The 15,357-nt window shown below is 38.4% G+C and overlaps 1 protein-coding gene across 1 annotated transcript; it reads left to right on the forward strand.

Moving 5' to 3' along the window:
• Positions 1 to 25: 25 nt before the first annotated feature.
• LOC135473613 (adenosine deaminase-like protein) lies at positions 26 to 9,275 on the forward strand (the record flags this gene model as incomplete). Its single annotated transcript, XM_064753473.1, has 9 exons — positions 26 to 86; positions 274 to 347; positions 1,763 to 1,893; positions 2,493 to 2,553; positions 4,806 to 5,102; positions 5,593 to 5,673; positions 7,917 to 8,052; positions 8,382 to 8,482; positions 8,740 to 9,275. Coding segments are annotated over 9 exons (1,164 nt in total), but the record flags the coding sequence as incomplete, so codon positions are not given.
• Between the last annotated feature and the right edge of the window lie 6,082 nt (positions 9,276 to 15,357).

Here is a 15,357-nt window from a genome sequence, read left to right on the forward strand (position 1 = left end):
CGCTGAGGGAAAAAAGGTACTTCTATTTAACAGCTGGAAAAATGGCGGCAGTTACAAGAGACTTTTGTTGGCGATTACCAAAAATTGTAAGTAATTCTTTAAGGCGCGGATCATTCCTCTTGTTTTTAGTTGACTGATGAAAGTATATTGGGCACAAATAAGTTTAGTCGCCTGTCGGAAATTTTCCACGTCAGGTGACAACCACATTTAAACCTAAAAATTCTGTGGCCCCCGCGTCTTCATCAGTTCACCCATAATTCATTCAACTTCCAGCAGCCCAATTGCGGAATGTAACTCTGAAATCGATCAACACGAAGAATCACTGCTTCTTATGTGTCGGATCGACGGTAAGCCACATTTACCGCATCTTCACACGCACATAGTCAATGCCACTGCCTCATTCAAATATTCCATGATATAGTCTGTGTGGTTTGCTCAGCTGGAAGAAGAAACCCTATCACGTATCTGTGATCCAAATGTAAATAGATTTCTTAATTATTTGAACGGATGTCGCTTTTTTCAGAAAGTTTGAGAGCCATGCTGGCAGATTCTTTTTTAGCATGCGCAGAAATTGATGTATTGTCATAGTCGGGCTTGATGAAGCCCAAATCACCTAAACACCATGTGCACAAGTTCACCCATGTAAAGGTTTGAACTTGTAAGTAATGTCGAGGATGAGCATGGAGGAAGGAATGGCTTGAGATGGAGTGATAAAGTTTGGTGTTGCATGACTACCATATCGCTATGGCACACTAACTGGGACAAAAACGTTCCTTCTTGTTTAAAAACTTTAGGTATGAAAAATAAGTGGCATAGCTGTTAATTATGCATCACCAATGTTTTTCATGGCAGGCTGAAAGTTATATCTCTATTTAACTATGGAAGTGTTCTTGGCTGTGACAATACTTCAGAATAACAAAGATCGCCACTGCCAAGCTTTCTCAGTTATATGTCAGATTAGCACCATGTTTGATGGGCATCAGAGCCCGAAATAACACGGTATGTTTACAGGAATTATTTTTGTTACTCTTTAGGCCCATGTCAGACTTGTTTCTTGAATGTAGAGTGCCAGCTTGAAAGTCAGATGAAACCGCCACAAGGTACATGTAGATTAGTATAGGACAGGTCTCAGATCATCGTTGGCGTCTGCGTCATTCATAATATGACAATATAACAATCGTCTGAGGCGTCTCAAATGAAATTTCAAGAATCAAGTCTTGTGTCCCGCTCTCCAGCATTAACAGGCGTACTGTAGGATGGCTAAACTCTACTCAGTGTATTTTGTTGATGTCTGTGGTAGAGTTTGCTTTCTGGATTTTTCTAAAAAGTCTATACATGTACATCTACATCAAAAATAGTTCACTTAAACAATGGCATCCAGCATTGCATTGGAAAGATATCTAGCTGAGCCTGAGTAAAACCCCACAACTATGTGCATGTTGCTGACAGACATTCCCATGTACAACCAGAGAGGGAACCAGCATGAGCTGAATTTTAATTCACAGCCAACGCATTGTTGGGAGGTTCCTGAGTCATTGTGCTGTATTAACACACTAAGCATCTCCTATGAATATTCAATTTGTTGATACAATTTTATGTCAACTTTTAAATCTTACTTGACTTTTAATACTCCATTGAACTCTTGGCATTTTGTGTTAGTTTAAACAAAGTAAAAGAGAGTCAGGACTGTCATGGTTGATTATTTGTTTCTCTGTGTATGATGTTTTGAGTGATTGACTTAGGGTCTCTTATTGTTTTTTAGGAACTCCATGCTCATTTGAGTGGTTCATTGAGTGACAGGACGCTAGAAACATTACTGAAACAAAGAGGAGCCTGCTGTCCAAGTAAATCCCAACTGATAATAAAAGAGGGACACTCAGACACCTTGGAAGAGTTAGTGTTGATAGACATATATTCTTTGAACACTTGTTAGAGAGAAAAATTTTTTAAAGATGTACTATTAAGTTGTGGAACGGCTATATTTCTTTTATATTTCTTAGTCTAGTGTACACCTTTTTTATTTATTTATTTATTTGATTTGTGTTTTATGCCGTACTCTAGAATATTTCACTTAAATAACGCAGCCAGCATTATGGTGGGAGAAAACATTACGCTGCGCTAGTGCGCTAACCAACCCTGCCACCTGTTATATTAAACTCAGATGATTGATGTAATAGTAGACTGTATCTATATTTGTAGTTTTAAAGCCCTACGCAGTTTCTTTGGCATGACATTGACATCATTTTATGCACTGAGGTAGCACTTATAGCCAACACTGCTACAGGTAATATAGCTGGCCAACTACATTACATGTGGATGCAACCTAGGGCGAGAGAGCAGGAAGTGAACAGGTGCCCACATTGGTCAAAGGAATTAGGCAGATATCTTTGGCAGCAAAACTTAAATTCATTAGTAATACCAACTATGCATTATTATAGTTAATTATATGATTTGATGGTTGAAATCTGATTATTTCTATCTTTTCCATTCAGGGTGTTCATGAAGTTCAGAAAGATCCATGAGGTCACTGGTAGTGCAGACGCTGTCTACAAGGTACATGTACATGGTTTATACAAAGATGTGATCAACCACATTGACTCATGGACTGGTGTGTGAAGCACAGCTCAGTGTACCATTACAAAGGTGTGAGTGTATAGAGGATATTGCATAGTGTAGGTTGAATATAGGTACCATAAATATTGCAATGTGAGAGGCAGAAATGAACTCACTTGTGAGAGGTACGTGTAGAAGTGATAACTCACTTGTAAGAGGTGCATGTAGAAATGATATCTCATTTGTGAAAGGTACATGTAGAAATGATAACTCACTTATGAGAGGTACATGTAGAAATGATAACTCACTCATAGGTTTTCATTTCTTCCTTTCACCAGGGCAATATTTATTGTATTCAACCTTCACTGTGTGATATTCCATTCATACTTTGATAATATGATGATTTTGTGTATTTGAAAGTTTTTATAATGAATGTTTTACATGTACATGTAGCTGCAGGCTTTCATGTCGCCTAGGGTGACGTAGAACATGACTTCTGTGACGTTGTGTCTTTTTGCAGGACGTAGGAATGTTATAGTTGACTAAACTTGTATAATGATGTCATCTGGCTGAGCTCGAATTAGAAGGCATAAAACAATATGTTTCTTTTTTTTGATGTCATGGCATTTGGGTGGGCATTATCAAAAGGTAGTAACAAAAGTGGTATCTAACTGGATGATCACTTTTATCAGTTATGAAAAATTCACCTTCGTATAAATATGAAATACTAAATTATATGTGTATGGTTATGTTGAGCAAGTAACATGTTGTTAATATTCTGTTGTATATGTATTGACTTTACAAGAAAATGTCAAGTTAAATCCTTTGGCATTGTGAATATAGATGCGAGTTTTGTCCTGATGCAGGTCTTATTTACTCATTGCATAAACCAGTCTACCAATGAAACCTTGGTTTGCCATTTGTTAAGTATTTTTGCTGGAATGCAAGCGTAGAATGCAGAAATGCCCTTTCAGCACAATGAAACACTTATTTTCATCAACCTGCCACTAATGAGGTCATGTAAATCAAATTTCCTATACCCTAAGCTACATCTGTTAAAGGATTAGTGTCCAGATTTATGATTTATTCATAATTAAGCTACACCTGTATATATTGATTATATATTGATTGAGTGTAAAAAAAAAATTGAAAAAATGTACATTAATCGAGTAATATGGCTCTTAAAAACACTAAATAATGAGGCTGGTTTTAGGCATTTTTTCCACCAACCCTCGGTAATCTCTGCCAAATTATGCTATACAAGTCTAACCTTCAGGAGCTGTCAGAGTAGTGCCATTTTAGTTCACTGTTTAGTGCTACAGGAGTGAGAGCAAGCATTTTGCATTTGTCCAAGAAATGGTTTGCTGCTCAGCTTACGGTTGTAAAACCAGGTTGTCGAAGAACCTTGAAGTTGGTTTTTGCAAGTTTCCAGATGATTTGGTCCCCAGGAAGGCATGGATTTACTGCACAAGATGGAAAGATTTTGTACCCACCCAAAACAGCCGTATCTTTTCTCGTCATGTGATACCTAAAAGCTACGAGAGGAATACAGCTGAAATTCCAGAACAACACTTGCACACAGTAGTTATAAAATATTATTAACTGAACTAAAAACTGATAGATACTAAATCTCTGTACACTTAACACCAACGTCCACATGGTACATGTATTTATATTGTGTGCCTCTACAGGGCATATTATATGCACCTATAGGCATAAAGCTAATGTGTACCAGTTAGTGTTGCCAGTGTGGTTGGAAATGCCTGGACAAAGATTAAATTTAAGTCTGAAAACTCGGAATCTAAAGTCTGGCCAAAGATGTCAAAGTCATAAATCGGGACTTTGACGTCATCCACTATGGGTTCAGATTGATATGGTAGTATATTTACTTCTGTGTAGCTTGAACCCATCTCGAAAATCACATTGATTTGATACAAATTCCCAAATTATTTAGGCCAGGTAGACTTGGGTTGGCCATCTGTGACATCACCTGCTGAGGAGCAACGACGTACCAGGCGGCCAGCTGGAGATTGCCTGGAGCAGTAAATCTATTGTTTTTGGTGGATTTAAAGTCATTATTACATCTCTCAGAAGCCCTCTCCATAATATACTGTTTAAACAGGTTAGAATCTTTATAATGAAGACCAGAGGGTAAATCTGGACACTAATCCTCTGGTGTTGCTCTTTTCATGTGCAGATGTGTAGTGGTACATGTACAAATAGAATTTTTGTCTTTCTGTTCTGTTGTGTAGATTGCCTGTGATGTTATTCAAGATTTCTGTCAGGACAATGTCAAGTATTTAGAACTAAGAAGCACACCACGAGAGGTTGCCTCAGCAGGCCTTACCAAACGTAAATACATAGAGACTGTTCTGAGGGCGATTGAGGACCAGGAGAAAGCATACCCTGACATCATAGTTAAATACCTGCCATCCATTGATAGACGTCACACCATAGATAACATAGCAGACACGATTTCGTTAGCTGATGAACTAAGCAAGACCAGCTGCGGGAGAATTGTAGGAATGGACCTTTCCGGAGATCCTCTTGTAAGTTATCCTTCAGTTTGGGAGCTTGTTTTCTAAATTTTAGTACATTTTGACTGTTTTCATTACTCTTCATCCTGAAACATTTCTAGGAAATTGTGGAGATCTTTTCAGAATTTAAGGCTTTTTAGGTTTTAATTTGTAGTTACACGCCATTTTTAAAATCTTTTCCTGTTATTCTAGCCCCCCCCCCCCCCACTCCCCCAACCAAAGACAAATTAGAATGAATTCATTAATTTTTGATGAATGGTGAATATCTGAGGAATCTGAAGAAGTTTGTCAAAAGGCCATTTTTCCTACAGACAGTGACAGACTCTTTATATGCTTGCCCCATTCCAAAACAAGCAAAAGGGTGTTATGTTTGCATGTATGATACAATGATACATTTACCATCTTTATGGTATTTTGACCATTAAGTTTTGATATGACATAGATTGATAAGGACTGACGTCTAAAAATTTCTTTATTATATGCTTCCACTGTTGTGTTGCAGGCAGGTGATGCTAGGGACTTGTGCCCACTTCTGCTGGATGCAAGACGCAGAGGCTTAAAGCTGGCTGTACATTTGGGAGAGGTACACAGTCTGTAAACAAGTTGTTTTTACGTGTTTATTTGAAGGGTATGTGGAAAGCATGGTTTTTATTTCTTGATTTGGAGGTTATGATGCAGCGTAACATACAAAAGTACAAAGAGGCTTGTCAGCTTTTTTCTGTGGGTGTGAAACTGGCTTTTAAACTACAGTTTTCCTAGGGCCCCAGCGGTCAGTCGGGAAATTAAGTATAGCCTGCTGTGGCGACGCCACGGATGATATCTGTCAGGATTAGATAGTCCAGCATTCCCAATGTGGTGATCAATGACGTAATTTCCGATTATGGATGGAAAATTCACCCAAAATAGAGGGAATATTAAAAATATGAAATATACTTCAAAAATGAATAATTTTTTTGCACAGCTTTCTTCATTGTGCTTAAAACCATACTTCTTGTTCTATGGTACCCGTTCACGTATCCTTCACTGAGGTGAGGTGTGGGATATGTAAGCATGTAACCTGTTACCTGTAATTTACATGTTTAAATGAACTGAAACTTCTTCCTTCACTGAGTGTTTTGGAGGTAGATTTAAGCAGTTTTGCAGCCAATCAGGTACTTACACGGGAGTCAATACTAAACACTGCTGGGGCCTGATTTTCCCTTGTCTCCTGAACCTAGGATATGCATGTAAGATCCAGTGTCTGCACACCCAAGAATTTGGTACAGTCAGTCTCGGTGACAGCTTGCACTGAATATTAATCTGATTTAGCAGTAAATTAATCTTGTTGTAAATTCTGTGTATTTTAAATGTCATAAGATAATGCGATTTTGTACTAAAAAAAATTCACACTTAAAAATATTTGGGTGGTTAGCACGCTAGTGTAGCACACTGACCCAGGAGCCTCTCCCCAGTGCAATCTCTGTGAGTTCATGTCCAGCTCATGCTGGCTTCCTCTCCAGCTATACGTTGTTATGTATGACTATTTAACGTTTTCATGTACTGTTAGTCTGCGGACCTTTGTGAAAGCATACCAGGCCCTGTTATATATGTACAGCGCGGACCTGGTGGAAAGCACCTTGTTCAATGCTCTGTTTATTTAACTGGCTGTTCATTGGCTGTTAATTCTGTGTTTAAAAATAGTTGAATCCACCTGGCACGTATATAAGCTGTGTTTTCTGTGCAGAGAGGAGGGATTTTTGCTGCATCCACTGGGAGCCAGGGGAGTGTGCGACGCTCTCGTATCGAGTCCATTATAATGATATGAGCTGGTGATGCCAGTTTCATTTGGGAGGACAGATTTTTATGCCGGCACCGTTTGTGTACCACAGTTGTACTGATGTCTGGTTTATGTGAATTTCTGCGGAAGTCACGTTTATTGGTGTTCGGATCTTTATTATGATTATACAGTGTTGACTGTGTAATTTGTTTAACACGCTGACCTCACCTGACCGACAAGGTCGTCAAGGACTCTAAACTGAAGTTTTCAGTTTTGCAAAGGACGTTCGTTCTGCCACAAGGTGACATTACTCTATGTCTCTGAACAACTCGTTTGTGAGCTTCCGCGGGAGCTGTGACTGATCTAAAGTGGATTATACCTCCATGCCTGTATTTACCCTGTGTTGTGCTCTGCGGGTGTGACGTCATTCAAAGGCTTGACTGTTCCAGTTCTGTGTAACCTGTGTACTGTGTTCGCGTTTGGTATCCTAGCGAAGTACCGGACGGGGACAATTTGTGACTTGTGTGAATTGTGTGTTTGTCCCATGGTCTTTACGTTGGATCTCCTGGAATTCGTTCCTTGGGGTGCAAAGGTGAACTGGAAACTTTTAAAGACCGGTAATACTGATGTGTATGTTTTTTATGTTGTTGTTGTTGAACTGTCTGTAAAACTGTACGTCTCATTTTATATATAAAGCATTGTTTACATTGTAATATTGAGGCACTGAGTCTGTTTTCTGTTGCTGTTTTCAATACCGTAACAACGTGGGAAGATCTGCCTGCAGCCCGCAGATGGTTGTGGGTTCCCATGGGCTGTGCTCAGTTTCCTCCCACCATAATGCTAGCTGCTGTTATAGTAAGTGAAATACATCATAGTGAGTACGACCTAAAACTCCAATCAAATAAATAAAATAAATAAATAAAAATGTTTGTGCAAGTTGTGGCCAAAAGAGTTCCCAGAAAAGATGTGAAATATGAAGTGGTATGGTGTATGTTGTCGTGTTATGAAGACAGTTTGTGTTCATCTTGTCTGATGATAATCATATGTTAAATAGGTCATCTTATTTACAGATACAAAACCCTGAGGACAGTTTAGAGTTACTCAAGGTCATACCAGACAGAGTGGGTCATGGGACATTCTTACACCCAGAGATGGGAGGCTCACAGGAGATGCTGGAGCTCATGCTCAAACACAGTCTGCCATTAGGTAAGAATCAGCTTCTACAGGTAAGTTTGTATTATATATATTATATTTTATTTGTTCTTGAACTTGCCTGGTGGGTGTGGGACCTATATGTTCAGTCAAGCGTTCTCGTGGCTTCGGTGTTTATGAGTTTAGTGTCGTTGTGCATAGGGTCTACATTCCGGAAATATCTGTTGGTGTTGTAAACGTGTTTATGTGTACGATCAAACCATCCAGAATTTTCTTTACTTTAATCTATAAATGAGCGACAAAGTTGTGAAAACGCAGTCATTTAATCAAGTCCACTTGAGAAGATAAATAAATAAATAAAGTAATTGTTTTATTTCCTGCAGAATTGTGCCTGTCTTCCAATGTGAAGGGTCAGACAGTGAAGGGGTTTGATCAGCATCACTTCCAGTATTGGTTTCAACATGGTCACCCTGTAACTTTTGCTGTAAGTATCATCAAATTTCAAAATTTTTGTTATTTTTTTTATCCTAGGACAACATTTTAATGCAAAATGGAAAAGCACAATAGCCAGCTGATGATGATGATGTACTGATTTGTGTTTTGAACAGAACTTTACTGTAAGCATGTAGAGTAAAAGTACTTGAACATTACCATTCCAGAACAATGTGTTTTATTTCTCTGGTATTGTTTTGGAGAGTTTGTGATAGTTCCTGTCACATGTATTTGCTTGTATTCTTGCAGACTGATGACAAAGGTGTTTTTTCAACTTCTCTGTCTGAAGAATTCCACATTGCTGCTCAGACCTTCAGTTTGTCAAAGGAACAACTCTGGAACATTTCTCTTCAGACTGTGGACTACATTTTTGCAGATGAAAAGACCAAAGAGTATTTAAAAGAGAAATGGTTTTCTTCTAAGCAAAAAGCTGAATTATTTTCTGGAGACAGTTATCAAATTAAATACTGAATTTGACATTTCCTTACAGATTACAATTGGTGCAGTGGCACAGAGTTATGCTGTGTAAGTATACTGCGTATATATGATCATTTAATCACATGGGCAAAATTACCATAATGCTGAGTTGGAAAATTAGATGTTGGATATTAATAATTTCCTGGATGTATTTTCTGACAATGGTAGTGTTCAAAGAAGTACTAAAAAGACTTTTGTTTATGTATACTGTTTATAACAAGAGGCCAACTAGTCAGCCTGTTGTTGTCTGTTGTAAAGTCATGCCATAATAAATCATTTTATCTTATACCAATTACACCTTATTTTAACTAAGGTGCTTATTCATTTGTTGTAGTGTTTTGTCACAATTTTGTTGTTCAGCTCTTTAGTAAAACGTTATGAGCTTACAGAAAACGGTTGCTTATTGTTCTTTGTGAATGATTAATTGCTTTGTAACATAAAAATATTTACGTCATATACTGCTCGTATGTCTCTCCAGTTCTGTGACAGGTTGGGGTGTCGTGTTTAAGATCTGTCGCGTATCATATTAAAGCTGTTGCGCCTTCCTGCCGTAATTGCATACCATATAATGGTTGAAACCAAAGTAATTGTAGGGTAACGTAATTTTGTCTCCGAGATATCATCATAGAAGGGAAGTAACTCTATATGATCTGTGTGGTCAGTGAGACAGTCCATTGCCCATCACAAAAAAAAGAACGGCCCTGAATTATTCTTGTAAGAGTCATTCTCCAAGTGACCAAGACCATAAGGAAGATCGCCAACTATGATGCATTGCTGCACAGTCAGGGTCATATCTGACTGCAGACAACAGCATCAGGACTTTATTGCAAACAAAAAAAAATTATATTGATGTCGCTGTTGTGCTGTTGTGGAATGCGTAGCACATGGTATATGAACATTTTTTCATCCCACCCAGCCCGGCTTATTGAGAACTGGGTGACGCATTGTTGTATTTACGGCTATACAGAAACAACAAACTTATTCTTGATGTAGGCTACAGTATGTCTTGCTTATTTCTTGACTTGTTTCAGGTGTTACGCCGTTTACAATAATACAGATCGGCAGTCAAAGTAATGGTAGAAGGAAACCTTGCTGAACTCATTTGAAATCGCTCATCGTCGTGCATTTGGCAGACGTTCGGATATAAAGTCGAAGCCAAATCAACTAGAGCTGAGATCGAAGAACGTCATTCGTCTATGGACAAGGAACCGATTCCACAAAAATTACCTTACTAGAAATGGATAAAGACTTCAGTTCGCGGTACTAAAAATTAAGATTTGTGACAAGGTTTTAAATTTTGACAATTCAAAAATGGCTTTGTGGAATCGGCTTCTTTCCGTAGGAGCGAATCCGAGGCCTTGTAAGACTGATTCGTTTATACGTAAGAGATATGTATTGCTCTGTATAGCTCTACTTCTTGTTTTGTCAGAAGTGTGGTGTCAAATGTGTACCACACTTGCTGTTCCCACAACTTTCATCAAAGTTCCCAGTATTTTGACACCGGGTCAGTTAATTTATTCAATTTTGGAGGACTGTGTATGTGGTAAAATTCTTAGCGTCTAGCATTAGACAGACTCCATGCGAGAAACAAGTTTTTAGTGACATCGGAAAGATGCTGCATATAGGTGTACATGTACAATCCATTTCTAAAACAACCTTAAACACCAGTCATATGGCATATGAGCCCTATCCCTGAGAAGTTTGATCCTTTGTCATTATGGAAGAAAACCACCGGATCTAGTTTTAATCAAGTTGTGGGAAAACATTAAAGCTTATCCGTCAATGTCCACGGGTCGTCATTCTCCGCGCCAGCTTTATCTGATATGACCGTGAAATCATCTGACCACAAGATCGATGAGTGCTGGTCATTGTAAGGGTAAGAGACCCCTCATTACAAGAGTCTGGTCATATGGAATATAATGGATTCGGAACTGATGATAAGATGGTAACGTGTGGGCATGACACGGAAGACAGCCTAGACGATAGGTGAAATTTGAAAGTGTATATAGTTTCATTTATCCACCATGTTAACAGTTCGAAACTTGTGATTTTTACCGGAACATCGAGAAAAGAAAAGAAAAAGCCTTAGAATGTTTGTTTGCCATGCATAATAACGATTTTACACGATATCAGTACTTACACTAATAAACGACAGACGAACGCCAGCTTGATCGACGAATGTATAGCTTCATTCGACCTCACCCTTCTTGTATTTCTAAACTTGTTCATATCTATAACTAAAGAAAAAATGAATTTGTTTCTCAGAATAGGGAGATGTTCCTCATCATGTTTTAACCCCGCTTTACATTTCTCCAGATAACTTATTAAATCCGACATATAATGTGAATTCTTATGATGAAGAATACTTATTAACGCTATTTTCACGTGGCATTTTCTCAGGAAATTCTGACTTTTAATTTATAGAAGTCCAGCCAATACAGATCATATACTGAGTACGTCAAATGCATTCGCAAACTTATTCTAGTCTGCTTTGTTTACCAACAGCTGCTCGGAGGATCAGTCTAACCACGACCTAGTCCAGAAAATCGTTCCGCGGAATTGTGTCACACCGAAAATTCGAGCTATCTTGGTTTTAGAACGAGTGTCACGTAGTGATGATTAGGAAATCGATTCATGGATCAATTCGTCTTATGACAGCCAGAGCTCATGTACATGTTCCCACTGTAATATCGATTGTCACGCACAGTCGGACCAGTTAACTGGGTCGAACATGTTAATTTCAGGCCCAGAGTGAGAAATCTTTCATGAGAAGACATTTGTGCACAATTACAGGATTAAAGCTGTATAGGCCTATCGTATAAAGCCTTTCTTGGAGGAGCGTACTTTGCATTCTTCTGTCAGACACACCTTCCGTATTTAAATTATGAGTTACGAAATCCAGTCTGGCAATTCTGTTCACGTAGCATTTATTTAGATCAGTGAACAATACTGACACATGTAACTATTGGAAAACTGGCATACTTTTTCCGCTTATGCTCTGTAATTTAAACATAGTTAAGAAAAGTAACTATTGATTGAGTTGTTTTGATCAAATTCTGCTAATAAATTACAATTTAACATCGGCAAATTTCGAAAACAGATTCCTGAAAAAGAAAGGTGCGCAATAAAAATACAGGGTAAATTTAAGTTTGTCAAACTTCAGGTATCAGTGTAGTGAACATTTACTTAAAATGACAAAACAGTTCTTGGTTTCGGAAAGTAATAGTTTATGAATCGGAATAGTATGTAGCATATCGCTTGTGTCGTTATGACGAAAACACAACTTGCCAACTACAACCGTGTTCTCTAGACATTTTACGGTTACATTTTAATAGCATGAAAACAAATTCCCCAAGAGAGCGTGTGAGCATCACAATCTAAAGGGTATAGTTAGGTTTGTATTATCTATTGTACAACATGGCATATTGTACCCCAGGTATTATAGAGTATTGTAGGCGAGTTCCATATGACTGGATGAACTTATCGATATAAAAAAAGTGCTACGCGCCTGAGCAGCAGGTTGTGCAATGATATATACATCGTTTTTTTGCAATACCCATTTATGGTTTACGAGTGGTATACCAATGTCGGAGTTAATGCTTAGATTCCGAAGGTTTTTTTAAATCAAGAGTTTCCCTATGCGGATTTGATCTAAACCATTATAAACCTAACTCTTAATACTGTATAGGTCTACATTGACTCCATGTCTCGGAGGGTTGTCTAAAATAAAGATTTCCCATAGATCAGTTTGATAAAAAACCAATGTAAACGTAACCCCTACTACGATATGCATGGTGGTGTAGTAATATGTAGAGATTGTTACAACATCGGGGTATGAGCTGGGTAGATAGCTTCACCTCTTACAGGCAACGCGTACATTGTGCATGCATTTTGATAAATCGGTATGGATGAGTATAGATGAAGTTTTCTTAATTCTCATCTCATCTGTCAGTGATAATACACTGGTGAAGATTGTCGAAGAGATGAAATTATATAAATCGGTGTGATGGAAAAAAAATTACCTATTTCGACCTCTGTTTTACTAGACATTAGTGTGCAAATCGTAATACGTCAATATACGTGCTCTTTCTGATGATCTCGTAAGATGTTGTCTTATTTATCTCACCCCTCATATTCTTCATGGTTCTTCATGGATTTATCGACGTCTTGAGCGGGGTACCAGCGTAATGAAACTTTACATCATTGTATAACACGTTGAAAAGACAACACTTGCTCCACAGAAGTGCAGCGTGTCAGTTCATCGGGTCACGTGACGTGAAATTGATCAAGGCATGTCAATTGCTCCCAGCTGCTCCTTGCCATGACGGAAGCTATAATTTACCGCAACCATATCCAGTACATCGTGTCAATCTAGCAGAACCTTTCTTTGGTATAAAACCCATTTAGCCTCTAGCAAGAGGAACTTCGTTTTTGCATAGTAATGGATTTTCTAAATCTTCTTGCGCCGACAAAATAATTACGCACGACTGCTTACTGCACGAATGTTTATTAAAACTTTGATTTAAGTTTAATGAGGTTTACGTGTAATTTAGACCGGCCAGGCCACTGTGCCTGTGTACAAGAGCATTGGATTTAATAACTAACAAACCGACGTCACCAAAGTACGGAACAGTCCGATTTGAAATTTTGAAGTCGATGGTTTCTGAACTGTGCAATCCCGATTGCAATGTAGCAACGCCCACCTACCGCAACATCAGTGACAAATTTAAGCGGAGACAAAAAGTTACCGCATAGTAATGAGCTCGGAGTGTTGAGAACATGGGTCGTTTATCGGCACCGGGAATTCAAAATATGGCCGCCATGTTGTTTTCATTGGCATATTGAAACAATCATAGCATACGATGGAATAAGGCTAACTGACTGGTCACAACACTATACAACCTGCGTGAATTGGGTGACCTAATGGTTAGAGCTCGCGCCTCGAAATCGGGAGACGCGGGATTAAACCCAGGTCGTGTCATACCAATGACTTTAAAAATAGGACTTGTTGATGTCTCACATGGCTCTCTGTACTGTGAGGTTAATGGCAGGAAACAGGGTTAGTTGGGCCGTTGTCAATATAATGTGACGGACAGAGTGTCATGTCTGGTGTCTTCAGCATGATATTTCAGTTACAGCACTTTGGCGAATTGAATTCACATTATATGTACACACACTAATGACTCCTCCACGAGGTAAAATATTCTTGATTACGACGTAAAACACCAATGAAATAAAATAAATGAATAAAATAAATAAATCGATTTTAAGACTTTGTTGATCACAGACATTTTTTTGCATGTCTAGGCCTATACTTGTTCTATCCTTCACTCTGTTGCTTTGTATACATGTATATCAGCTTAATAGGTCTTGTATTTTAATAGTTTAGTGAACTAGTGCTTCGTCCTACTGATTGTATATCTTGTCTGAAATAACATTTTTAAATATATTAACCGAATATGTGCTTGTTCTTAGCAGCTGACGTGTGCTGGAACACAAAGTTTTCATCATCTAAATTATACATTTTAACTAGATCGTATGATTGTTGATTGGTCATTTCCGACATTGACATGTGTTGTTGTGCTTCTTGCTTGCTTGTTGTTGTGCGTCTTGCTCGTTGTTATTCTTCGTGCTTGTTGTTCTTCTTGCTTGTTGTTGTGCATCTTGCTTGTTGTGCTTCTTCCTTTCTGTGCTTTTTGCTTGTTGTGCTTGTTGTTTGCTTGTTATTGTGCTTCTTGCTTGCTTGTTGCTGCGCTTCTTGCTTGCTTGTGGTGCTTTGTTGCTTGCTTCTTTTTGTGCTTCTTGCTTGCTTCTTGTTGTTCATCTTGCTGGTTATTGTACTCTTGCTTTGGAGAACAAGCGGGTGCTTTTTGTCTCGGAATCGTTTATATCTGGGTGAAGAGAGATTCCCGGGAATTTCAGCTCATGAAAGGCTGGCGGGGAAAGACTCCAAAATCAATAGAGATCGATACAGATTAGGTCTGGATCCAGGGCAGTGATGAGACAGTCAACAGCAAATGTTGTGTGAGTTTCCAGGAAGTTTCACTTAATCGTACATGGTTGTGTATGTCAAATGAGCCGGTATTCGTGATCGTCTTTCCCTGTAACAATTACCAATTACAAATATATATTTTTTAAGACGTCGTAAGATATAATGACAACGCTGCCTAATTCTGTAAAGCACATCAAGATTCGACATGCGATAATTGGCACACCATACATAAGTTTAAAATGACGAACGCTGACTGCAGTATACATTGTCCGATGGTTAGGCATTTTACTTCAACGTTTCACCAAAGTAGAGCCATATATCACACACGCCAAGAAAACGTTTTTGACATTTAAACAACCATTGTGACGTCGTGTGTGATCTTCACAGTTTGGATAGAA

Source organism: Liolophura sinensis, chromosome 8 (genome assembly GCF_032854445.1).
Source record: "Liolophura sinensis isolate JHLJ2023 chromosome 8, CUHK_Ljap_v2, whole genome shotgun sequence".
Lineage (NCBI taxonomy): Eukaryota > Metazoa > Mollusca > Polyplacophora > Chitonida > Chitonidae > Liolophura > Liolophura sinensis.